The sequence below is a fragment of the Crotalus tigris genome, unplaced genomic scaffold (genome assembly GCF_016545835.1).
Source record: "Crotalus tigris isolate CLP2741 ecotype Arizona unplaced genomic scaffold, ASM1654583v1 scf7180000017742.2353718, whole genome shotgun sequence".
In the NCBI taxonomy this organism is placed as follows: Eukaryota; Metazoa; Chordata; class Lepidosauria; order Squamata; family Viperidae; genus Crotalus; species Crotalus tigris.
Window position 1 is genome coordinate 1,745,881 of NW_024096609.1, and position 26,717 is coordinate 1,772,597.

Consider the following 26,717-nt stretch of genomic DNA (forward strand, 5'->3'; position numbering starts at 1 on the left):
GTTTTATATTTATTTCACTTCCATATATTTTGATCCTCCATAAAAAGATTAATTTGCTGCTCCCATTAGTATAAAGGTAGGGCGGAAATCCTCCCCCTTCCCTTTTAGAGGTATTTTGCTTCTTGGGGATCTTTTCCAGGGAATTAAGTGTAAACTAAAAAAGAGAAGATCAAATTCCTCACCCAGTTTCACCATTGTGCTGGTTAGTGCTTTTGGACTTTGGTTGCAAGTAGCTTGGGCTGGTTGATGCAATACAGCCAGCCTTACTCCTGTCGGGTTAGAAGGCTTTCCCCAAATCGAATGGAATGGCCGCTTGCAGGAGTGCGGAGAATCTGCAAGCCTGCGACTGGTTGCTACTGTACAAAACTGGAAGTCCTATAGTCTGATCACATTTTAAACAACTCAGAGGAAACAAAATATTCTATACAATTTAGAGAGAAAATTTCCATCACAATGTTTTTGTTTTCTCTGAAACCTCAGCCAACCCATACAATACGGAGATTGTTTATTAAAATGTTACACCTCAGTTTACAAATAAAGAGAGTTTAGTGCTGTGCAGAGGGCATTCAAGGGAATGGAGCTTGGGATACAGTGATAAATTGGGACATTAGAAAATAGTTGCCCCTAAAGCAACAGATCTGTCTACTTATATACAAATCTTTACAGTAGGTTTTTTTTTTACTGCAGATATACAATCCCAAAGCAATTGAAAAAATAACTGAAGAAAAAAGAAAAGAAAGGAAAAGAAAGCTATCAATAAAACGAGTGGTGATACTATTCTGCATAGTTCAGATATGGACATCTGATAGCTTCCTCTTTGCGCTACCTCGAAGTATTTATAATTCTTGAGTGACAGCTGTCAGATACTATTTCCCAGTTTAAGCTATTCACTGACTAATTCTTCATGGGAACAAAAATAATCTTCAAGGCAAGTAGCTGAATCACTTTATGTCAGTGGTTCTCAACCTTTTTAATGCTGCGACCAACTGGTCGTAAGTCGAGGACTACTCAACCAGTCGTAAGTCGAGGACTACTCAACTGGTGCAGCAGCATTTGCAGAATGGGACTTTTGGCGGGCTCAGCAGGGCAGAGACAGCCTGGACAATTCCTATTGGCTTTTGAAAGCCAATAGAATTAGGCTCTATTCAAGAGAGTCTATTCTATTGGCTTTCAAAAGCCAATAGAATAAAAGGGAGTAGCACAGCTAAGGAAAAGGGGAAAAAAAATGGTGGACTGCGTTTGGTGACCCCCGTGAAATGGTCGTTCGACCCCAAATGGGGTCCCGACCCACAAGTTGAGAACCACTGCTTTATGTGGACAGAAGCAAGTTACCAGCCCCTCTAACGCTACCTTCTACTTGATCTTGAGAATAAGACTGAATGTTTCCCGCAGAGTCTCTATACTTCAATGTATTGAATGCTAGATGTGATCATAGCTGCAGGTATCAAGAGAAACAAAGCTATATGGTCTACAGCAGGGCTCAGTTCAATACTGACTAGTATTAGCTGAGTCACTTGATCCTAATAACATTTATTTAGAAATAAAATCTCCCGATTTAAAAAAAAAAACCTTCATGAAGATAAAACTGCAGTCTTAATTTTAAGATCATAGCTTAAGAGCTATGAATATTTAAAGAAGAAAATAACCACCACCAAACAGAAAAACCACAGAAAATATCTAAACAAGTGCAGAGGAACAGGAAGAATACAAGATCAACCTCTGAATGGCTGGAAGTACCATCCAATATGACCTCCTGTGCAAAACTTCAATGTTTCTTGACCTTGTTGGCATCCATTACTCTCTGGCAACCACTGAAGTGCTTCCAGGCATCCCAGATGAGAATGGAGGGAATGATAATCCACGGACCATTCATACAGACAAAATAAAACCAGAAGTAGATAGGGTGCCACATCTCACCATGGCAAAAGCCATCACGGTATGCAGTGTAGAAGTAGAGAACGTCACCATATAGTTGACCTATGGTTAGAGATAGACAACATGGCTGGTTAAAGTAGGAAGAAAAGATCAAAAGTGGACAAGCCAAAAAAGAAATGCAGTCAGGTGTATGGAACATTAACCAAGAATAAAAATATTAAATTAATTGCTTTTGAAAGATTGCATTAACATTTATATATCCTGACATACCTGCCTATCTTGCATACCTACCTACTGACACCACTAGCTGCAACACGTATCGATGGGACTGACGTGAAAGAAATGCGACTGCAGTCCAAAGACTGAAGGGACCCAAAAAACAGGCATTGGTGGTTTCCAGGCAAACTATGAAATTATCTGATCTGCAGATACAAAAATGAAATAAATGTCACCTTCAGTCCCAAAACATCCCAACTTTCTTACAGTTCACTACATTCAAACTGGAGGGGGAGAAATGAGATGATAGACAGACAGACAGATAGATACCAATTTAGGAAAATGTTTCATTTTATTTGATGAAGTAGAAAATGGAATGCACCTCATTCAAAGCCACAAATAAATGCTTACAAACTGTACTCTTATTGAGCTAAACCAATTAAATGCCATCCTGGTTTCCCTGATGCATGAAAATACACAAAGATAATAAAACCACCTCAGGCCAAACTGCAGAATTTGATGCAAGTGAGGAGATTGAACTGGTGCAAGTTTTTTCCATTCAAGCCTTGCCCATTTTATTTTCCCAAGCTCAATTACTATGGCTGAGGGGAAAAGAGAAAAAAAATGAATTAAAAATAAATGGGGAAAAGTAGAATTTAGCCATCCCTTGCAGATAAAATAGTCATGCTCATCAACCAGATCTTCCACTGAGCTGGGGGAACCCCACTGATAATATTCATCTCAAAAGTTCATAAATATGAGACTGGAAAACAAATATTATTCCCCAATATGCTCTTTTAAGGCATGAATAGAATTCAATGGGATGTTTTTTTCTAAAATAATTTAGAAATATAAAAGATTAGGATCCTTAAAAGAAATGCAGGAATTCCTTTAATTTTGTTGTACTCACCCTATTAAAAAACTGTCTTGGCAACAGAAAATATATTAAGAGAACTCATGCAAAAGTTTGAACATCTCAGCTATATTTATGTTTGCATTATGTCAAATCATCCCTTCCCTATCCCCGTACTCAGATGAGGTACTTGTGTTCAAAATTGCTGAATCTTTGCAGAAATATCCAGACCTTTGCCTGTCATTTTAAAGTTAACACTTACATCATATATCTGCTGTCACCTTTGCTATATTCCTTCCCTGGAAGATATAAAGAGAAATTAGTAGAAAAAGAAATTCATGGGAACTGCAGTAGGGACAGTTTGTGAATTTCCCTGTATTTTTCTTAAATATTAATTATAATAGAATTGTGCACCACTCTTTAGATAAAAGGCAAATAGATGCTTGGAACACCTAGAGGTGCAGAAGTGATACCTGTCTCCAACTCCTTAATCCAAACACATCTATTCTGAAATTTCAAAGTACTTACTATTGTAGAAGGCAACATATAATGAATGTGAGATTATGAAGACCACATGAATGCTATCACACCAATAAAACTTTCTAAATACACGAGGACTTACTTTAGCCTAAAATCGTGCTTTTTGGTAACAAATGCAAATATTAAGAAACATACATTTTCACTTCTTGCAGTTTTGATAATACTAGAAGGAATCAAACACTCTTAAATTCAGATGTAGTTGTCGAATCTGAAGGTTTTAGTGTGTTGTATGTGTACCCCATTCATTATGGCTTATTCAGCAAACCATGGCAAAGCCAGATGTGCAAAGTGAATTATTGTGACTAATATAAAACGTAATTTTTCTAATCTGATTTCTGCTTCCCTTCTTGTTACAATTTCAAAGCATAGCATTATAGCTATATGTTTTTTACCTAGACTTTTATAAGGATTAAGTGATTTGATACTGCAGATTCTGTACTGCTGGCTCCAATTCCCAGGAACCGTTATGGGTAATGATATTTCAGCTGACATACTATTATCACTTCTGCAAAAAATGCAGCTTTCTAGGTATATATATTAATATAAATATATAAACCAACTTGTCCACTTTGAAAACTTTCAGGTATGCTGGATTTCATTTCTCATTTTCTCTCACATATGTGGAAAACATTAGGTTGAAGATACTCCATGGATTAACAAATCTCAACAAATATCATATCAAGTTCCTATATGTGGGACTTTTCTTATGAAGTATTAAGAATCAATAATCCACATGCACAAAAAAAGGATAGAGCTCTATATGGAGAGCATAGAAGAAGCATTAAACTATTCCAGTGTTATAACAGCTGAATCCAGTTTTATCTGCACATTTTATATTTTCCTCTCACTCTTATTGCATAGGTAGTCCTCATTTAATGTCCACTTGTTCACTGGCTGTTTGAAGTTACAACAGTGCTGAAGAACTTAAAACTGTCCTTGTAGTTGTGGCCATCACAGCAGCCTTATGGTCAGGTTCATGTGGGTCAGGTACTTCCAACTGGCTTGCAATTATATCACAGCATCCTGCTATCATGTGACCGCCATTTGCAATCTTCATTGCTGGCTTCCAACAAATGTTAATAGGAAGCCACCAGGAGGTTGCAAATGGTGATCATGTGACTGAGGGATGCTACACCCATTCAGGATTCATCTAAAGAAGGCAACTGGGACAGCAGGAACTGTTATTATAAGTCAGGGGTCTTCAAACTTGGCCCTTTTATGACTTGTAGACCAACTCCCAGAAATCCTCAGCTAGCATGCCTGGCTGAGGAATTCTGGGAGTTGAAGTCTACAAGTCATAAAAGGGCCAAGTTTGAAGACCCGTTACAAGTTGTTGTGGTCATGTGACAATGACTTATGGCCACATCAGTTACACTGAATTTGCTGGTCCAAGTTACTGTTGGTAAGCAAAGACTGTCTACACAAGTGTAACTATCACCTATTTGTGTTCTGAAATCTGATTCAAATACACAATAGAAGGGTTGATCGACATGTCATTTGCTCCTGCAGATCCTCCTGCCCACCCTCCACTTTCTGCCCATGTTAACCTGCAGCATCATTTTTTTCCCCCAAAAATCAAAGACAGAAACCAGATAGACACACATCTTACAGAACTGCGAGAGAATGGATTGATCCCCTGGGATTTCCATATAGTAAAGGATAAACCAGCCTTCGATGACACCATGAACAAAAGCACAGATGGTAAACCAGCAAATGATCAAGGTGCGCCAAGTTCCAAAAGGGCCCCATGTCTTGCTTCGCCAACCTGCTACGAACCAAGTCAATAGCAAGAGAATTCCTAAAATAGAGAAGAAGAATGTCAAGAGCTGCCATAAGGGTCGGTCATTTGGGATGTAATTTTGGAGTTCCAAATTCCGAGGCCAATATGGGTGGTGGACAACATCAGGTTTTGCTTCCGGAACCATACTGGGTTGAGAAAGTGTGAGTTGAGCCCGTGGAAAAGGCAAGGGCTTCTTCTGGTAGAAAATGACCCACCTGCATTAAATACAGAGAACTAGTTAAGCACAATGTATGATCAGATTCTTTCAGTTTGACAGCTGACAAAATAGAAACAGAACTTATCTTAAAATCTGAACATACAAATACACATATATACATATGTTGCATTAAACAGTTGTTTTTATACCTATCCCGGAGTTCGATGATTTTTACACTTTTGATATGAATACACCTGGGATCCACATTTTTAAAGTAATTATATATATATATATATATATATATATATACACACACACACACACATTTTATATATATATATATATTTACATAATATATATAATATACATATATGTTATATTTACATTTTGCCGACAAAGAAGGGAGACTAGTATAGCTATTTCAAGCTATTTAGGTCTCATCAGGTAGCCATACCCTATACTCCATCCCATATTTGGGTAGACCGTGCTCTGTTAGACTGGTTTCACCAGAAACACTTAATATACGTATGTATACATATATAATATACACATATATACACACAGGGCTTTTTTGTCATAGAATGGATGGAACAGCGTTCTGGCACCTTTTTTTGAACAGAAGAACTGGTTTCTTCTAAGCTGCCAGCGTAAGAACAGGTATGGCTACAGAGCAATTTTGTAGACTCCCAGTGGCCCGATCCGGGCTCTGGAGGCCTGGAAAAGGCCTCTGCTGCCTGGATCTATGGCTGCAGAGCGATTTCGTGCCCCCCCCCCATTGCCGATCCAGGCTCCGGAGGCCTTTTCCATGCCTCTAGAGCTCAGATCCATGGCCATGGAGCAATTTTGCAGTCCCCCAGCGGCCCGATCCAGTCTCCAGAGGTCTTTTCCAGGCCTCTGGAGCCCGGATCGGGCCGCTGGGGGGGGGGCTGCAAAATCGCTCCGCGGCCATGGATCTGGGCTTCAAAGGCTTGGAAAAGGCCTTTGGAGCCAGGATCGGGCCGCTGCCCCCTCCCCACAAAATCGCTCCCTAAAATGGTTTCTTTCCCTCCCCCCCTGCTCCCTAAAGGGAGCCGGAGCTGGAGCCAGAGCTGTGCATGAGTTCTGGCATTTTTTTTTTTTTTTTTTTGCAAAAAAAGCACTGTGTACACATTTATATATCCAAAAGTCATAGCACAGTCTTAAGCTTTTAAATTGTCTCTATGCAACAAAAATTTTTAAATACATTTGCATTACACAATACAGCTGCTCCTTTCACAGAAATCACTCCAATAGATGAGCTGATTTCAAAGGAACAAAGATCCCTAGAAGGAGCATGTTCCTTCAGGAAGCAAAAAATTGGCTCCAAGCAGTGTCTTCTCAAGTCTACCATCCTACAATGCCACAGTTCAGCTCAGAGGGTTACTTATTGAACTTTCCACCTTCTAACGAACTTCAAAGCAATACCTCCCAATATCCAGTGCCATCCATGCACACAAAGTGGCCATTGTATGAGAGTCTTCGTAACTTTTCTTTTTTTAGAATTGAGAGTAATAGACATTTACAGCAATATTATTCAATCGCTGTTAGAAACCTAACAGTTTACTGAGATTCCCGGTTTGCCAATGCGGATACTGGAAGGCAAGCTCCGTCTTCCACGTCCGATTTCGCACTGCTGGGGGACTCTGGAAAGGGTCGAAAGTACCCCTTCCGCTCAATCCGAGGCAGTCCTCCAAACCGGTGGACAAAAGACTGGCTATAGAAATATGACCCGTCACTAAGCTGCAGACAGCCGAAGTCAAACTTACCACCAGGCACCTATAAAGCACCACGGATGAGACTGGGTGAGATCTGAACCTCTCTTCAATCCTAACTATTTTTTCTACCTGTATAAGCTTCCCAAAGTATTTTCCCCTCTGTGGAGAGAGGGGAGGGAAATTCTATTCCAGTCCCTAAAAAAAGTGGCGACTGACTATCCAGGGGAGTTTAAAACGCTGAAAGAATAACGTGATTCTAATTGGATTTTGATCTTTCTAAAATTTGAGGATTAAAAGATTTCTTATTCTTATTGAAGATCTGGGTTGTTACTTACAAAAAATTGGAAAAAAGATTATAAAAATTTTGGACTTAAAAAAATCTTAAATGGTATGGGTGACATCTTGTGGCTACACCTGATATTACAACTTGTTATTGTCTAATATAGAGACTTGGTTTGAAGCCCAGACTATAGATAAGACTTTTGCAACCTTGGCAGATATCAGCTTGAGAAGCCCAGCTGTGTTCTATACTCAGTGACAAAATTATTTTCATTCTCTGATTGTAAAGATTTTAACCAAATATACTACTAAGAGAATATGGATGAAGATCAGGTACAGATTCTCTTTATGTTGAAAGCAATTGATGAAACTATTCTTACAGCTTCTGATGAAATAAGAAGCTACAGAAAAGAACAAGATGTCAGCCTAGATATACAAACCCAAACTGATTACAACTAAAGAATCAACTACAAAGAATATAATAGAAAAAGTGGGACAATCAAATACTATGATAGAAGATTCAACTGATCAACAAACACAGTTAACGGAAAACCCAGAAAAGGGACTGACAACATTGAAAATGGAGAAAACTTTCTATATAAACCAGTAGAAACCTGAGAATCAAGAAGAACAGACCCAAGGGAAGATAAACATTTCAGGACAACTGCGCCAAGATAGAAAAATAGAGAAACGATTTGTTAGCCCTTCCAAAAAAATGGTGACTGGGTGGCCTCTTTTATCTCAAACAATATGAGGATTACAGTAAAATAGAATATACTCAAAACAGACAAGATGTGTACTTTGAATACTAGATTTTGTTATGAACCGAGATAAAGAAAACTTTGGTCACTTAAAACTTGGAAGTATAAATTTTAAAAGTTAAATTTGAATATTGATTTGTTTATAAAGGTTAAAAAGCAATTAAGATATATATAAGCTAAAAATCTATTGATAAATATAATAAACCTGTTTTTACTTAGCTGATATAAGAACTGTACTAGCTTAAATATAAGATAGACATTAAGAGAAAAAGAAAGTATTTGTGTTGAAACAAGAGAAAATTTGGTTACTAAATTTAAGACATTTGGAAATTAATAGAAAATAAGAATGTTATACTGTATTATTAATTAGATGATGTAAGATGGTGAGAAATAGAATATATTCAAATAGAAAAGACATGTATCCTGAATATTAGACTTTGTGATGACTTGCGATAAAGGGAACTTTGGTTACTTAAAATTTTGAAACTATAAATATTAAATGTTAAATTTAAATATTAATGAGAAACTAAAAATTGAGAAAACTAATTAGGACATTGTCTATAAAGACTGAATGTTAAAATAACCAGGATATGTATAAGCTAAAAATTATTGATAAATATAAGAATGTTATTATTATTTAATTGATATAATAAGAATTGTATTAGTTTAAACACGAGACAATAAATACTAAGGGGAAAAGAGAGGAACTATTTAATGTGGTAGTTTGAGACTTGTATGTCATTGAATTATCGATTAACTCAGCCGCCACATTGCTTTTGACAATCTTACACCCCCCCCCCCAATTATCCTTCGGTTTCAATTTAAGACAAGGAAAGAAAAGTCTTTTTCACAACTTTTTTTTCTGTAGAAGAAGATTCTTGCCTTCGCTTTCTCCGTTCTGAGATTTAGAAACTCAAACTGCGCCCATTATTCCAAATACGGAGCCCTGAATTTTGGACTCAAAAGCAAATCAGGAGGATGGTCTTAGCAAGACCTTGTGCAAAAAAAACCTCTTACACCACGGGCTGTAATGAGGCACTCTGCAAATACAGTATATAAAAGATTTGTGCCCCTAAACACAACATTTATCCCATATAATCTTTGACCATAAGAGAAACATTACAAAATCTAAATCAATCAGGAAATCTTACACGCAGGTCAGTTTTTCAGATAACACAAATTTTATCTCAAACCTTACTCAACGTAGCTTGCAAAACTTCTGCACCAAACGCTTCTCGTCCGTTCCCTAAAGCCTCCCAATAAATCCAGTAGCACCCTCGGCTGGTATGGCAACAGACAGGTAAGCCAGCCAATCAACGTCTGCAACGACAAAGGCAGGGCTCTTATAGGAGTTTTTTTTCTTTACTCATGAAACTGGCAAACCGATTGGTGGAAGGTGGCTGAGACTATGTGGATTCGTGCATAGTTTTCACCACTTTCTTGCGTCGTTTTTCTGGTCAGTTGTGTATCATTTACTTACTACTTATCTAAAAAAATCTATATAATTGCCCATCTACTTAAGGAATTATAACTCAGGGTTCAAGTAGCCATGATTTATTGAATAAACTACCATGGCTGGGTGCAATAAATATGTTGAAGGCATACTTCACTGGTTATGTTGAGACGCAGAGTAGCTCTGATTTCTCAGAGACCTCTTATAGCTCAGTTCTATTATCATCTTAATCACTAGGCCTGCTAATCATTCCGACCCAGCCTCAGTGGGAATTGTAGTCCGTGGTATATAGAGAACATCTGATTGGGAAAGTTTGAAACTTAAAACATCCTTTGATTATACAATCTGGGACTTTAAAAATACCTGTAGCACTGAGCTGTATGTAAAATGCAGCTTAGACATCCATTAGTGAAATCTCCCTTGCTCTACACCAGCGGTTCTCAACCTTTGTGTGACGGCGACCCCCGTCACACGGACACGCCGCGCTGCAACGCACATGCGCGGCATCACCATGTGCGGCACGCATGCGCGGCACCGCCCCCTGAGGGGGGAAAATGGCGGATCGCGTTGTTTGGCGACCTCCGTAAAATGGTCGTTCGACCCCAAATAGGGTCGCGACCCATAGGTTGAGAACCGCTGCTCTACACAGTTCTCATAGCTATGAAAGAATCAGAATAGAGCTGGAAGGGACCTTGGAGGTCTTCTAGTCCAGCCCCCACCCTAGGAGATCCTATACCATTTCAGCCAAGTGACCATCCAATCTCTTCTTAAAAACTTCCAGTGATGAAGCACCAGCAACATCTGAAGGCAAGCTGTCCCACTGGTTGATTGTCCTGGCTGTTAGGAAGTTTCTCCTTAATTCCAGGTTGCTTATCTTCTGTAGATTTTTCTACAGAGGGTCAAAATAAAAGTGCTTGCCTCTTGCGTAGATCCAAGCTGTGTGAAAAACCTTGTCCTGGACATATCCCACTTGAAAATGCTGCTCCTGCTCTCATATTTGTTGCAACTTTTATTGTGAATTTTATTCCCAAGCCGGCTTCTCTCCCCTCCGGAGGTACAATTAATATCATGCTTTTTCGCAACATTCTTTGGGTTTCCATTTCCGGCTCCCATATCGTTGCTCCTGAAGCCGTAATTACGTAATCTCTTTCTGCCTGTTCGCAAGTGTTTTGGAGAAATACAGATCACCCGCCTTTTTCCGACCTTCTCAAGATGGAGGAGACGTCAGTCTGCTCGCACAGTCAGGCTCATTTCGACCAACTCACTTCTTCTGTCCAATCACATTGCAGTTCAGATCTTCTGGGCTGGGCGTATTAGCCTTTCGAGCTCGGATTGGTGAGTTCGGCACCATGGAAGAAAGGCGGGAAGCTGTAAGAACGATTAAATCGTCCGTGGATGGTGGAGTTGGAGAAACGATGGAGGTGGAAGCGACCGCAGTGAAGTAAGTACATGTTATCTCCTTCGCATGGAGATAGAAACGCGGTTCCCTATTTTCCTATACCGCAGGGATGCATTTTACCCGAAGTAGAAAAATCAGAAGGTGCCTAGAGCAAATGCTTTTGCAACCGTGGCAACTTTTAAGATATGTGGATTTCGATTCCCAGAATTCCCAGCCAGAAATTCTGGCTAGGAATTCTGGAAGTTGAAGTCCAACATCTGGAAGTTCCCAAAGTTGAGAAACACTGATCCAAGAAGATACGATGTAGAAGAGAGGGCGAAAGAGTTAGGTAACTTTAGGTTGTGGGCGTAGGAGACTTCCTTGCTCCTATGTCTGATTTCCATATACTCCTGCATTTGGCAGCCTTGCTTAGTAAGATTATGGAGTTTGGCACTGAAATATAGTTCAAATCACTTCCCTTAGATACGGAGATATTGAAATTCTTGGCTTCAGAATACAGAGATGGATTTTAATAACTTTTTAGTTGTTACTTATTGAACTTTAAAAAAAACCAGTTTCCTGTAGAAAAATAAAATTCCTTGATACCAGTTCCTCCTATTTTTAGAACAGGAAGTATCCCTTAATATTCTTAAATTGTTTAAGATAATTGTGTTCCAGAAGCAAAATACCCTTACAATCAATTTGTTGTTGTTGTTAATTGCGAAGTCGTGTCCGACCCATCGCGACCCCATGGACAATGTTCCTCCAGGTCTTCCTGTCCTCTACCATCTTCATTAAAATCTTTTCAAAATCTTCTGCGGAAACTGTACATTTTTTTGATCAAGCATCATTCATGTTAGCTTTGTTTTGCTTTATTATACTCATCTAATTAAGTTAATATGATGGTCCTTCAATTCTTTATCCTCTAAAAACCACAGCTTTCATATTTTGGTATTCTCTTCTTGCAATAACTTTGGGATTGTTAAGTGGCACAATGAGATACATGTAGCATTTTGTAAAAATGAGAATAGATTATAAAGAAAAAAAAACATTTCTTTGATTCTTCCAATCAGCAATCTTCCAATATTTGAGGAGCTATCACCGAGAAGGGAGGGGCAGGTTATTCTCCCAAGCATCTGAAGGCAGGACAAGAAGCAACAGATCAAAATTTATCAAGGAAAGATTCAACCTAGAACTAAACAGAAATTTCCTGGCAATGAGATCAATTAATCAGTGGAACAGCTTGCATCCAGAAGTTGTGGCTGCTCCAATTCTGGAGGTTTTTAAGAAGAGATTGGACAACCATTTTGTCCAGAATGGTATAGAGTCTCCTGCTTGTGCAGGGGGTTGGACTAGAAGACCCCCCCCCAAAGGTCCCTTTCAATTCTGTTATTCTGTATTCTGATATTTTTCCAGTTGTGCGTAAAACAGTTTCAGCTACTGCATTTTTTTTTTTTTTTTTAGAAAATGCTTTAATCTATTTTTTTAATAGAGTGAGGCTGCCTCAGAAGCTGGCTGGGAGTTTCACAGTGACGTTGGGAATAAGGACAGTCACATTTCCTTGTTGCACATACTTAGTATAATGTGCAGTCACTGGAGAGTTATATTATATTAGTTAGTTATAGTCTGGATTTTCCCTTCAGTTAGGAAGTGACAAGGAACTGTCACTTTCTCATGCATTAGATGTCAAAGACATCTAATGCATGAGAACAGTAGCGGACAATCTGCATGTTTTTTCCAAGCTCTCTTTTTGACTTCCTCTGGTTCCTTTGGCCATAATTACTGAAAACTAACAGCACATTTTTCTGCATATTAAGGTAGAAATGCATGAGAACACACTACAATTTTAATTGTAGTAGAATTACAATTCTGCCTCACCCTCATACGTGATGAGAAATCCTGCCTCACCCTCATATGTGATGAGGCCCCATACACACTATATGGCCTTTGTCTCCATGTGTTAAGGGTGGTGATTGGCTACTAAACTATAGTCAGTATGGAAAATCCTCATAGCAGATAAATCATGTAAAAGTGTTTTTAAGAGATTTAAAAGACTTGGAAATGACTATTTTCTGTATATCATGGTTGTTTATGTCCTCTTCAGGCTTCTATCTCAGATCAAAGATATTTTAACGTATGAGGATCAAACCACAAGTGAAACGAAATTGGAATTACCAGCCCAGGTCTTGGCTGAGCATTCAGTGGTGAGCAATAGCCTCATTTTTCTTTAAGATGTTATCTTCAATTCTAGATGAATGACTCTGCCCAAGTTTCTTAAGAGCTACTTCCATTCCCACTTTTGGAACATGTTTTCCAGAACACTAGGAAGACTCAGAAGTTGATGTACACCCAACTACAAGTGCTTAAATTCCTTCTGGATTTTCTTGACTCTGCACCTCGCATCCAGGATGCCTCTGACTCTGCTGTTCGTGAGTATCAGGGCTCAGCAGATTACATGCAGTGGTGTGATGCAAATGTAGTCTGGGTAAGGATGCTTCTGTTTAAAAATAACATTTTAAAAATGAAGTAGTCCTGCAGAATGGATGGCTCAATCCTTGTTTGATCTTCTAGAATTCCTATCTAGGATCAAAAAAAAGGTCTGTTTTCCATAGGGCTCTCTCTTGCGATAATCTCTGTCTCTGTGTCATGTAACACCTGAGCACTGTTTTCAGAGACAATTTAGGAGGACTAGGAAAGGTTTTGAGTTAGTTGTGTGTACTTTTATTCATCTGGTGTGGGTTCGCATATTGTGCATGGTGATTTAACTCTGACTAAATGAACATCCATCCTTCTTGGAAGTTTGGAAACATGTCTGTGGGAAGATCCATTCTGGATCACACCAAAGCCTCTTTAGTTCAGCATTTTGTTTCTTTTTTTTAATAAGTATTTTATTGATTTTCTATTATTACAAAACATAAATGGTTAGTAAACAAGCGTGATGTTTGGATACATTTGTTACTCAATGTTGCATCTTAACTTCAGTATAAATCTATCCAATGCTACACACTCCAGTGTTTTCTTTGATCCCCTCTTCTTCCCCTGATTTCCATTTTCTCAACATTAAACAAATACAATTCTTACTACTATTAATACACACAAAATTACGTCTTCATATTTATCTAGAGTTATACAAATAGCAATAGTATCAATTTATAACCTCTTTTCTAACCACTTTATATTTAGATTGTATTTTCAATTAAAGTCTCTTTATTAAATCAATGTCCTGTTTTCCGAGCTCTTACTTAAGTTTAATTTCCCAACAGTGTTCTAAATATCTTTGTCAGTTATGATTTTCTCAAAATTAGTTACATTTATCTAGCCGTTTCATTTATACAAACCATCCTAGTGTTTTTATAATTCCCATATAAAAAGAGTGCTATTCTAGTTATAAATCATATCTTATTATAAAAATCTATATGTGTTATCTATTCTTTTGTCCATATTCAAGCAAATATTGGCTTATATAATACCCCATCTGATATATCAAATCTTCTGTTTTTTTAGTAACTCTAGCTTTCTTTCTTTGCCAGTTAGCTTTCCAGGCCAAAGTAATTAAATTGCCAACATATTCTTCCTTTGTTTTTGTAAATACTGCTTGGAATGGGAAAAACAATTTTAAGTAGGGTATTTTTGAGGGAGAATTCTGCCCAGTTGTATTCATTAAACAGCTCCCACTTTTTTTCTCCCTCAGTTTCTCTTTTCATTTTTTGTCCCCCAATTTCTGACATTTCCCCTAACAGCTTTATAATCTGTTTTTTAAATTGTCTTCCTTATCTTCGGGTATATTTTGAAAACCTAAAGAATAGAGTGCCCTTTCCCTTTCCATTGTTGTAGCTAAATTGTGCAGATTTTTATTTGTCTGTGCCAAATTATGTTTCCCTTCTTTTATATCTTGTGTTTTCAGATCAATCTCCTCTGGTTCATCTTCTGTTTTCTGACTTGTTCATTCTTTATAGTTGTTTTCTGGGAACTTTCTAGTTGTGAGTTTAAATTAGAGATTTGCTCATTTATATTATCAAAGTTGTTTTTAATCTCATGATTTCTTCTTGCATCTTCTTTATGTGAAATAATTGTCTCCTGAATTAATTGTAACGTAGAGTGCACTTCCTTTTGAAAAATGTTTACTTCTTCTTGAGGCGTCACTCCTACAAATCCTTGGTAAACTTGGCTGGGGGCTTCAGATGGGAGTATTAAGTATGTTTCCCTACTATTTTTAGCTAGATATAAAGGATCTATTTTATTTCCCTGCTCCAGATATTCTGTCAGAACTGTTGTGATCCCCGCATACTAATCTTGTCTTATACCACCAATCTTAATGTCCAGAAAACAAAGTCTCATCTGATTCTTCTGGTCTTTATATACAGCCTTTATAATCCAATAAATTCCAGGATATAAATCCACCACAGAAAGCAATATTTTGTAGTAGTCCTTCTCAGGTGTTCAAAAATTGTCAATCAGCCAAAATTTACAATCCAAGATGTTCAAAATGTTCAACCACCCTAAGGGCAATCCAAAAACCTCCCCCAGACAAATGTAGTCAGAAGTCAAATTTTTCTTTCTCTCCAAATAATTCTTAAGATTAAAAGTCAGAGCTCAGTTTAAAATCCAAGAAAGTCAACAGGCTTCAAAACAATTAGATTTTCACACTGTAGTAAGTATGCCAAAATATTTTTCCCTGTTGCCAGCTGTTCTCTGTTGAGTTAAAAGTCACCAAACTACAAAGAAAGTGGGTTATTTGTTTCTAGGCTCCCTGTGAGGTCTGTATTGATCATTGCAGCTGTGGTGTTTTACTCTAGTCCACCACTAGATGTCATTCAATATTCATTTTCCGACTCTTAAAATAGAAGGTTGTTTTCTTATATTTCACCCCAGTATTTTTTCAAAGAGAAAATCTTAACAATTTTTTCAGTTCTCAAAATTGTCAAAACTATAGCTTTGTATTACTTCCACTTGAATGTTAAATGTTTCTGTCCTCCATATAAAAAAATATTTAAACGGTGCTTCCGTTCCTGTGGAAGAGTGGGGCTGCAATCCCTTTTCCTCTTCGCATTTGGAGATTTTTAGCTTCCTGGAGCCTTTTCCAGGAAATCCAGTTGTAAAATAGTAAAGAAAGGATCAATATTGTCACCCAGTTCCAAACACGCTATTTACAATCTGCTAATTAGTGCTTCTTTCTTCGGTTGTTAGTAATTGGAGACTGGACACAGAAGTGCAGCCAGTCTTTCCCCTGCTGGTTTGGAGGGATTTCCTCTGATCAAATGGTTCAACTGCCATCTCTCTGTGATCGACGAGGCACCCCTCCTTTTTCATCACATCTTTGGGGCAATTTTAGGCCTGTTTAGGGCCCCTTGCAGGGCAAAATCAGGCACGGAATGCAGAGCCCTGCCTTCCTGCGTGTATATTGCTACAACATCAAATCGGAACTCAGCATTTTGCTTCTTTGCTGGTCAGTCAAATCCTTTTGTGACGCCCCAAGCAGATAAAAGAGCAGTAGCATCCTGCATAGCAAATTGAGAAATTTACTGCTTCTGTTACTAGAAATAATGTGGAACTACCATGACAGGCCTTAATTAGTACCATCTTATTAAGAATGTTATTTTCCACCAATGTATCTTCTTGGTTATGGGTAGTTTGAAAATCCCAGCTGACATCTGGATTCTCTTGGGATACGTCAGGCTCAAAAACAGATTATGGTCTCTTGTAGGGAAAGAAATGGAAGAAGCCAAAAAACAGTGGAAGGCACTCAAAGCCGATTACCAGCAACAGGTGGAAGCTATCAAGGGAGCTGTGCCTCAGATACTGGCCAAGCAGGAGGAGGTACAGAGCCGGGCTCGGCTTTTGAAGGAGGCTCTACAGCGCTACCGAGCAAAGGTTCTTTTCTGACTTGGGAGTGATATTGGGGGGATCGATAATTGAGGTTCAGAGTGGTGGTCAAACATTTGCCAGCACCCAAGTTATCAAGAATATTTAAGCACTGTATAGCTGTATCAATATCTATCTATCTATCTATCTATCTATCTATACACACACATATATATATATATCAATATATATATATGTGTGTGTGTGTATGGTTTCTGAGGTTTTCGTGGGTGTTTGTACGTAGGTCTTTGGTTATTCGGGTTTTCTCCTGTGTAAAATTGGAAGTGTCTTGGTGACGTTTTGACGAAGTCCCATTCGTCATCTTCAGGCTGATGTTTTCAGCTTCTTGCTTCGAAGAGTAAAACTGAAAACACCAGCCTGAAGATGACGAATGGGACTTCGTCGAAACGTCACCAAGACACTTCCAATTTTACGCGGGAGAAAACCCGAATAACCAAAGACCTACATACAAACACCCGCGAAAACCTCAGAAAACGTGTATATATAATAATAGAAAATAAAAACGTGATTCCTGGGTGAATCCATAACCAATAAAAATGTGAACACCAGGAATATAATCAACTGGTTAATGCTGGTCTATGGGAGAGTGTGCAAATTTGCCGTGTGCAAATGACGACTCACCTATAAAAGCACTCTCCCATAGACCAGCATTAACCCTGACGATGTCAGAAGTATCTGACGAAAGCTTGGTGATCTGTGATGGTATTAAACTTTTTTAGTTGATTATATTCCTGGTGTTTATGTTTTTATTGGTTTTATATATATATATATATATATATTAAAAACAATACTAAAAATAGAAGCATGATTCCTGGGTGTATACATGTTGAGAAGTTAATAACCAATTTCCCTTCCTGGATGGCTTAGTCTACAAGAAACGCAATGGCTCCCTAGGACACACCATCTACCAGAAGAAAACACGCACAAACCGCTATCTGCATGCTTTCTCACACCACCACCCAGCACAGATCAACTCCGTAGCCAAGACACTCATCTCCAGAACAAAACACTTAGCTGACGAACAACACCTAAAAACTGAACTACACACTCTCACCAATGTACTAACATCCAATGGATTCCAAAGAAATAAGATTACAAATCTAATCCAAAAAGAAACCCGCACTAAAATCCAAGACAGAGAACAAGAAAACGGCAAAGCCCTCCTTCCATACATAAAAGGCACCACAGACAGAATCAGCAAGATCCTCCATAAACACAACATCAAAACAGCATTCTGCACAAACAGAAAAATATCCACCATCCTAAGAAACCCCAAAGATAAAATTGAGTTAGAAAATCAAGGAGTATATGAAATCCCATGCACTGCTTGTCCCAACACATACATCGGACAAACCAACAGAAGAATAAGTGCACGCATTGAAGAACATAAGAACTCAGTCAAAAAAGAGGAACCAATATCTTCCCTGGTCCAACACCTTAAAGCCACAGGACATGAAATTGACTTTAAAAATACCAGAACTATTGCCAAAACTGAACATTTTAATAACAGAATAATCAGAGAAGCCATGGAGATAGCAAAACTCCCACACAGCATGAACAAATGAGATGATACCTCCCGCCTACCAGCCATTTGGAAACCCGCCCTTATTGACAAACGACTCCCTAACACAAAAAATGACACCAGACCCACACTCACAAAAACCACACAGGATGTCACCACCACACATCCACGCAAAAAGGAAACCCAAAGCCACACCGATGATGAGGCACGACCACGGACCAGAGGCCAGACCTCAGCTGCATCATTAGCCACTTTAAACCCCTCCAATCCATACATGAAGCAAACTGACACCCACCATGAAGATGAGGCATGACCATGAACGCAAAGACAAAAAATAGCAAGGCAGCCCACCATCTTAAGCCCCCCTGCAACCAAAGACCTACATACATACATACATACATACATACATATATGAGAATCACTGGTTTAAGTGAATACTTAAATTTAAGCTTCAATTAAAAGAAGCAATGCTTAAAACAGAGCAGAGCTGAAGATGGCAAGCCTGCCTGTTAATTTATTTTCCATTGGAGCTTGTGGCCATTAACTGGAGCTTGTACCCAACTGATTTCCATGATATATATAATCCTTCCGGAGAAGCCTACCTAGGATTCGATTGTAGAGTCCCAACTGGCAGTGGAAATTATTTGCTTATTATCAGTAGACTTCACAAAAATGCTAGCTTATATTTTATGCGGTGATGCTAGATTTGAATAGTCAGAGAAAGGTGAATAATTCATCTGTCTTTCTTGCCAGAAGCAGAAATAAAATCATGTGTGCACATTAGATCACAGGCAAGTTCAGTATGACGGGATGAATGATGGGTCTTTCTATATCTACAGTACAATAAGCATAATGCAGAGTTCCCCAACCTTTCTGGCTTTGCGGATTGGTGGGGATGGGGGGGAGAGGGGATGGTTCTGCGTGAGTGGCAGCCATTTGTGCAAGCTGCGGGCAAGCATGCACATGCTCACGCAAATATAATGTACATGCACGCAGTCACCTGCTCACACAGGTGGAGAGGCATGTGCGTGCTCGCCCACTACTTCCGCAGCCCAATTCCGAATGGCTCAAGGGCTGGTAGTGGTCCATGTGCTGGGGGATAATGGATTGTCCCAGCCAATCTGCTATAATTCTACTCACTCCATGGCATCCTTGATGGTCTCTGAGATGGTTTGTTTGCTTGCAGACGCTTCATTAGCCAACAAGGTACAGTAACATAATCAGCGCTCACATTTTGTTATTCAGCAAGGAAATATTATCCGTGCTGCTGTTATAGCACTGGTGAGGTAATCTCATTAAGTAATGAAATCTCTGCCAGCAAACAATCATGCTTGGAGAGCATCAAGGTCTCCATTGATCAGCCCTAAGCAGCAGATGTTCTCTTCTATGGGATCTACTTAGTCTAATCTTGCCTTTCCTTGTTAGAAAGAAGAGGTAGAGGAAAAAGCAAGGACTGCCCAGAAGAGGAACCTGAAAGAACAGGTGGGGCTGTTCAGATCAATTAATTGCATCTCGGTTCTTTCCGAGCAGCCAGTGGAACTCATTGGCTGGTTTTTGCTTCCTGTTGCCCCCACAGGAGCTCTTGAGAGAGCGCCAGCAGCAACTAGAGCAACGGGTGGTTGAATTGCAGGACAGGTTGCAGAAGCAGCAGAAGGAACTGGAATGCTTGCAGGGAGAGGTTGGGGAGCAAGAGAGCCAAGCCAGGATCTGGCAAGAGAAAATGCAGAGGTGAGGAGAGAAAGGGAAGAGTTTAATGTTTATTTGTCAAACGAAAATTACAAATTTGAACAAGCAAAATAAAAACATTAAAATGTGACAGGGATGACAGGCACGTTAGTGCACTTGCACGTGCTATTGGACAAAATACAAAATAGGGCATTGGCAATTGCAGATGTATTGCTTTCAGGGATGTGTGAGGCAATGGGGCAAAAAAATGGAAATCCTGGCAGAAAGGCAAATATATGCATTATTTAATTGTTCATACAGCTATTTTAGAAAACCCGTTGCATGCAATCTGAATTGCAGATAAAAGCGATCAGTGCTTGAAATAGTGGGAATGTTATCTGCTTTCATTCCAGAAGCCACAGAAGTTAATAAATAAGGGCGTGACCTTTATTTCTGTAGTTATTTGTAACTGCTCCATTGAACAAAATGGTGTAGCAGATTGCAAAACATGGATTAAAATTTGTTTGTTTAAAAAAAAAGGGGGTGGGGGGTGGGGGAAGAATCCACCTAAGCCCTCCACTGTGAATGATCTTGAGAATTAGCTGTACATGCTTTTCTTTTTCTCCCTTTCCTATTTTGGACTTTATGTTTTTATTGTTTTATTATTTATCATACCCAGAGTCTCTGATTTCCAATGCCTTTTGGAAAGCTTGCAAGGGGTAAAGGTGATCTGTGTCTCGGAGAATGACATGGAGGTGGAGCTGACTTCTCCACCTCAGCCTGAGATTTCTGCTCCTCGTTGTCTGAAGCTGCATTTACACTGGGGGAAGGATGGCAATGTCACTTTGCAGGCAAGAAAAGTGGGGACTGAGTTCTACTGGCCTCAGTGTGATCGGAGCACCATCCTGATCTTTCTCTCTTCTCCATATAGAGTGACAGCCCTTCTTTTCTTCTCCCTGGCAAACTTCCCCTGGGAACTTGCAGCACCATCAAAGGGGTCCTCTTGGAGTTGCAGCACAGCTATTCCCAACAAGCAGAGCTTTTGGCTGAGATCGAATTATTGCAGAATTGGTGAGCACCTTCATTTATGTTGCTGCCTGCTCCTTAGGGCCTAAGGCAGGGATGTCAAACTGCCGGCCCATGGGCCGGACAAGTCATGCAGAAGCTGCGCCCACCCCATTGCCGGCAGTGGCAAAACTGTTCCGATAACGTTGCGTGATGTCGTAAGTTTGACATGTCTGGCCTAAGGTGATCTGAGGGAAGATTCTGAGCACTGCATGTTGGGAAAAGGGTAAGACATCCCCCCCATCCCTTGAAAATTTGCCTGGTTTATAATGAATTCCAGCTTCATTCCCAGCTTGGCTTGTAGCAGGTTTTAGCTTCCTCCCAAGGGGTTTTCTACTTAAAAAGTGCTGGGTACAAGACTGAGAGAGCGGTTCTGCCTTATTCCAGAAATGTGATTTATTTATTGTTTATTTATTGGAGTTTTATCCCACCTTTATTATCTTTTTAATAAATAAGGCAGGAAAGATATATAATACTCCTTCTACCTCCTATTTCCCCTATAAAAACCCTATGAGGTGGTTTGGACTGAGAGTATGTGACTGGGCCAAGTCCCCCTGCTGGGTTTCATGCCTATGGCAGGATTAGAACTCACAATCTCCTAGTGTCTAGGCCAGGGGTAGGCAACCTTGGCTCTTTTATGACTCGTGGACTTCAACTCCCAGAATTCCTGAGCCAGCCATGCTGAGGGGAAAGGGAGAGTTTCCAAGCTGAGCCATGCTGTATCAGGAATTCTGGGAGTTGAAGTCCACGAGTCATAAAAGAGCCAAGGTTGCCTACCCCTGGTCTAGGCCAACACCTTATTCACTACAGCACACTGGCTTATGGCAAATGCTCCTAGATACATAAAAATGGATAGTCTGCTTTCTTTTCTTTCTTTCTTTTTTTTACAAAATGGCCCCCCGGAAATTCACTGACTACCTCTCATAAAACACACAGTTCAAGTGACTGAGGTTAACTTCTTTGCTCTGCCTACAACCAAAGTGGAGAAGGAAACGACTGGTTTCAAATCAAGGAAACAGAACTTTTATCCCTACTAAAGTTTGCCTAAAAAGGGCTTAACTACTGGGGAAATGGGGATTGAATTTCTCTAGAATCCTGATTCTTGCCATAGGAAGAGGGAGGGAGGAAAAGGGAATGTGGCTGAAGGCAATATTTTATTTCCCAGTATACCTTCCTGCAAAAGAGAACTTGTGCCAGAGTTCTCATGGATCGCCTCTTGATTTTCATTAGGCTTGAAAATGCTTTCTGGTTTTTGCTTTAAAAAAAAAATAATAATAGGAGGTTGGCACATTACCAAGCACTGGATTCCAACATCATCTTTCTTTACGACAATACCTATGAGCCCAGAAGCTTTCTTTGAAAATACAAGGATGGGTGACTGTTTGGAAATAATCTACTGGTTCAGAAAAGGGACAAAAAAAATCAAGACTATCCTGCCGCAAGAGGAGCAAAGAGGGATGGCAGGCAGCTTTTGGATAAATCAGGGCCTTGTAACTGCTTAGATTTCCCTAGCAGCCATCTAGACAGAGTGGCTTTAGCAGACTCCCAAAATTTCATAGGTGCTCCAGGAGACTACACTGATGTTAAATTTAATTACAGCTGCAAGGTTGTTAGTAGTACAATGTTGGAAGAAGGAATCTTTGCCTACTTTGCAAGAATGGTTTCTTAAAGTTTCCTATTTGGCGGAAATGGCAAAGATTTCGGCCTTTTTGAAGGATCAATCGCAAGAGAAGTATGTTGTGGTATGGAAAAAATGGATAGATTTTATACAATATAAGTTAGATATAAAAAAATATTATTTAGTTTTTTTAACAATTTATATTTAAAATGGAATATTTTGGTTTTTTTTCTTTCTTTTTTTTGTTCTTTTTTCCCTTTTTTCATTCTTTTCTTTTTTAAATATTTATCTTTTGTATTCATGTTTCTTTTATATATATACTATTGTTAATCGTTTTATAATTTTTCTAATTAATGTATTTAGATTTTTAACTAATGTTAGATTTATTTATGGTTTATATCTTTTTTTAAGATTTTTTGATGAAATTCTAATTAAGCCTATATCCATCTCTGGGAAGGTCGGGGGAGGGAATGGGAGGGTTGGGGAGGTTGGGGGGAAGATTGTTTGGGGTTTTTTTGTAAAATTGTCAAAATTTAATAAAAATTATCTTTAAAAAAAAAAAATTCATAGGTGCTCCCAAATCCAGAAAGATTGGGGACTCTTACCTTAAAACACGGGAAAAGGGATTTTGCCCTGGCTTCTTAAACTCGGGAAGCCATCAAAAGAGAGGAGGAGTAGTTCACTGGGGGGGAGGGAGGGGATAAGCATGTTCTGCAGATTTCTGGAAGCATCATTTCTGCCATGAAAAATGGCGTTTGGTTGTAGCATAGAACAAAGTTGAGCTCACATCTGCCTTGCCCTCTTTTTCAAGGTCCTCTTTTTCTTATTCTTTGTGACTCTCCATGCCGTGGCAACTATTGTGCAGTCTCATGTTTTCAGATGGGTTTAAAACACTTGGGAGAGCCAGTCAGGTCCAGTTGTTAAGGTACTGGGCTAGAAACCAGGAGACTGTGATTCTAGGGCTGCCTTGGGTGGGCCCAGAGCCAGCTAGGTGGCCTTGGGTCAGTTCCTCTCCCTCAGCCTAAGTCCTGGAAGAAAAAGGCAAGGGCAAACCACTGGAGGCTAAAACATATGGAGAACAGTTACAGGAACTGGCCTCTAGTGAAGAGAAGGACCAGGGGGAGACATGATAGCAGTGCTCCAATATTTGAGGGGCTGTCACAGAAAGGAGGGGGGCAACCTATTTTCCAAAGCACTTGAAGGCCAGACAAGGAAAAACGAATGGAAACTGATCAAGGAGAGATTCAACCTAGAAATAAGGAGAAATTTTCTGACAGTGAGAACAATCAACCAATGGAACAGACTGCCTTCAGAAGTTGTGGGACCGTCATCGTTGGAGGCTTTCAAGAAGAGACTGGATTGCCATCTGTCAGAAATGGTATAGAGTCTCCTGCTTGTGCAGGGGGTGTTGGACTAGAAGACATACAAGGTCCCTCCCAATTCTGTTATTCTATTATTATTACTTCTGAAATCTTGTCTAGAAAATTACAGGGATTATTAATCCAGGCAATTGCACTGGATTGCACTAACTTGAAGGTGCATAACTGAGCAAGAGCAAGAGCAAAGCATGGCTCTATAATACAATATAGATTTGAGGACTCCTAGCATAGCCCCAATTCCATAGAGGTGGTCCTCGACTTACAACAGTTCACTTAGTGACCATTCAAAGTTACAATGGCACTGAAAGAATTGACTTATGACCATTTTGACACGACCGTCGCATCTTCCCCATGATCGCATGAGTCAGTTACGGTGGTTGCCGTATCCCAGGATCACATGATCCCCTTTTTTGACCTTCTGGCAAGCCAAGTCAATGGGGAAGCTAGGTTCACTTAACAACCGTGTTACTAACTGAGCAATTGCAGAGATTTACTTTACAACTGTGGCAGGAAAGGTCGTAAAATGGGGCAAAACTCACTTAGCCATCTTGCTTAGCAAGAAAAATGTTGGGCATAATTATGGTCATAAGCCGAGGACCACCTGTACTTTGAGCATTTCATGTCGTGTATGCATGCAGTCATGCCATTTTCATGAGGCATACTGTGCTAAGCAGAGACCCTCTTTCTTTCTCCTCTCTTATATTTTAACCCTTTCTCCTCTCTTCCCCCAGTTTTGCAATCGACTGGCAGCCGGAGAAGAGACTGCTCAGTTACTTGAAGCTGTCATCAACTTGCAGCCTCTTCGTGGAATCAGGATATCCAGCCAATGGGCAGATTCGTCTTCTCTCAGTAAAGACTCAACAAGGCACAGTTGATGTGACTTCCTACAAGGTTACTACACACCTGTCACTGCTGTAACTTCTGGCAAAAGATCAAGGCCTTAACTTGGCCTGGAAATAGATTTTAGAAATGTATTTTAGAAACGTAATGGTGAAGGTGAATCCCGTACAGCCTCACCCATTCAAGATTCTTTTGCTTCTGTCTCTGTTGAGGGCAATTCTCTTCGCCTCTGAGTTGCTAGTCATTCAAAAGAAGCAAATCAAGCCTTGAAACCCAGGAGGGGATTGAAATAATAGCCATAGGTATCCTTAAGATGCTGAGATTTTTAGCGACAGTGATAATTCACTGTGCAGGGATGGAGAACCCATAACATTTTAAAAAAAAAATCATAGCAGCCTTTGGCAGCACTGTCTGGATCTGCTCGTCACCGTATTTCCTCCACATCTGGAGGAGCACCAGTTTCCTACTCCTGTTTCAGGCAATCCCGTTTCTGTTTTCCAGCTGTGTTTCTAGATCTTGCCTTAGCACTTTTAGAAGGAGGCCCCAGACCCCAGAGCTGTGAGATTGCTATATATTTTCTATTGAAGCAGTAACAACATGCTGTTAATAGTCCATGCTGCAAAAAGTAGAATGTGCCTAGGTGTAAAACTTCAATTTTAAGACGTCCTCCCTTCCTTTAGTCCTCCTCCTAACTTCTGAACCTCTTTTTTTTTTTGCAGCCCCCCCAGGAAAAACCTTCACTACAAAATTGGTTGGTGTACCTGAGCACTATGGACTTCAATGTTCCCTTCCCAACCTGAAAAGCTGCTACTGCCTGTGTCTATAATGTGATGCAGATCAAGGGCCAGCATCTCTAGTTTAGGCCACCTTCTGGTATCCTTGGAAGAAGAAGGAAATTGAATTTAACTGGGACTGTTATACTGTGTGTGCAGATATATGTTTCTGTTTGTGTATGTGTGTTGTATTTTGGACTACTCTGCTTCCCTCACCTTTCACTCTTGCTTGTTTTGAATTAAGCTTCGAGTTCTCCTCTTTGAGTTCTTCTTTCCTGTCACTCTTACACAGTTTTATGGCCAGATGAGTGTTGCTCATCTATAATCTGTGTCTAGTACTTTACTTCTTCACATCGTTGTTGAACTTTTTAAATCAATAAAATCAATAAAATATTCCTTGGAGGTTTTTAACTCTCATTTACCTGGTGGACTTAATTGTAAGAGAATGTTTGTTTCATTATTTTGTAATTCCTGTCTCTTTTTTCCAGACTATTATTATTATTATTATTTATTTATTTATTTATTTATTTATTTTTATTTTTTAAGGAAGTACCTGGTTGACACCTAGGATGCTGGTAGCAACCCATGTCAACCATCAGTGCCAGTCAATTTGAATGTTCAGTTGACTAAGGTTCATGTTTAATGAATAAAAGATGATGATGATGATGATGATGATGATGATGATAATAATAATAATAATAATAATAATAATAATAATAATAATAATAATAAAAACTTGGAAAGGACCTTGGAGGTCATCTAGTCCAACCCCTGCATAGGCAGGTAATCCTATACCATTTTGGACAAATGGCTGTCCAGTCTCTTATAAACTTCCAGTGTTGGAGCATTCACCGCTTCTGGAGGCAGGTTGTTCCACTGGTTAATTGTTCTAACTGTCAGGAAGTTTCTCCTTAGTTCTAGGTTGCTTCTCTCTTTGGTTAGTTTCC

At 39.4% G+C, this 26,717-nt stretch overlaps 2 protein-coding genes across 6 annotated transcripts; one reads left to right on the forward strand and one right to left on the reverse strand.

The window, feature by feature from the left end:
* Positions 1 to 1,186: 1,186 nt before the first annotated feature.
* Positions 1,187 to 10,875, reverse strand: LOC120306634 (3-beta-hydroxysteroid-Delta(8),Delta(7)-isomerase-like). Of its 4 annotated transcripts, XM_039340230.1 has the most exons (6): positions 10,566 to 10,875; positions 9,393 to 9,514; positions 5,094 to 5,479; positions 3,207 to 3,243; positions 2,167 to 2,297; positions 1,187 to 1,977 (listed from the first exon to the last, which is right to left on the reverse strand). In XM_039340230.1, the coding sequence occupies exons 1-6, from the start codon at positions 10,758 to 10,760 to the stop codon at positions 1,766 to 1,768; spliced, it is 1,083 nt and encodes a 360-aa protein (XP_039196164.1). In that variant the 5' UTR covers positions 10,761 to 10,875; the 3' UTR covers positions 1,187 to 1,765. The 4 variants fall into 4 exon arrangements, with proteins under 4 accessions (XP_039196164.1, XP_039196165.1, XP_039196167.1 ...); XM_039340231.1 differs by lacking the exon at positions 9,393 to 9,514; XM_039340233.1 differs by lacking the exon at positions 10,566 to 10,875 and having other exon boundaries at positions 9,388 to 9,507.
* Positions 10,849 to 26,165, forward strand: LOC120306633 (ZW10 interactor-like). 2 transcript variants are annotated; one of them, XM_039340228.1, is made up of 10 exons: positions 10,850 to 11,088; positions 13,130 to 13,229; positions 13,343 to 13,454; positions 16,730 to 16,896; positions 19,856 to 19,912; positions 20,007 to 20,158; positions 20,775 to 20,946; positions 21,027 to 21,166; positions 24,889 to 25,048; positions 25,717 to 26,165. In XM_039340228.1, the coding sequence occupies exons 1-10, from the start codon at positions 10,997 to 10,999 to the stop codon at positions 25,795 to 25,797; spliced, it is 1,233 nt and encodes a 410-aa protein (XP_039196162.1). In that variant the 5' UTR covers positions 10,850 to 10,996; the 3' UTR covers positions 25,798 to 26,165. The 2 variants fall into 2 exon arrangements, with proteins under 2 accessions (XP_039196163.1, XP_039196162.1); XM_039340229.1 differs by lacking the exons at positions 20,775 to 20,946; positions 21,027 to 21,166 and having other exon boundaries at positions 10,849 to 11,088.
* The last annotated feature ends 552 nt before the right edge of the window (positions 26,166 to 26,717 follow it).

Bases quoted from the DNA above. Each gene is read 5' to 3' on its own strand.
- LOC120306633 (XM_039340228.1), top strand. From the start codon at position 10,997: ATGGAAGAAAGGCGGGAAGCTGTAAGAACGATTAAATCGTCCGTGGAT. The intron at 19,913-20,006 runs GTGGGGCTGTTC...TTGCCCCCACAG, and splicing joins AGAGGAACCTGAAAGAACAG to GAGCTCTTGAGAGAGCGCCA. The intron at 20,947-21,026 runs GCAAGAAAAGTG...TTCTCCATATAG, and splicing joins ATGGCAATGTCACTTTGCAG to AGTGACAGCCCTTCTTTTCT.
- LOC120306634 (XM_039340230.1), bottom strand. From the start codon at position 10,760: ATGGGAGCCGGAAATGGAAACCCAAAGAATGTTGCGAAAAAGCATGAT. The intron at 3,244-5,093 runs GTAAGATGTGTG...TATATCTTCCAG, and splicing joins ATCCATTCTCTCGCAGTTCT to GGAAGGAATATAGCAAAGGT. The intron at 1,978-2,166 runs GTAGGTATGCAA...CTCTAACCATAG, and splicing joins GCAGCTAGTGGTGTCAGTAG to GTCAACTATATGGTGACGTT.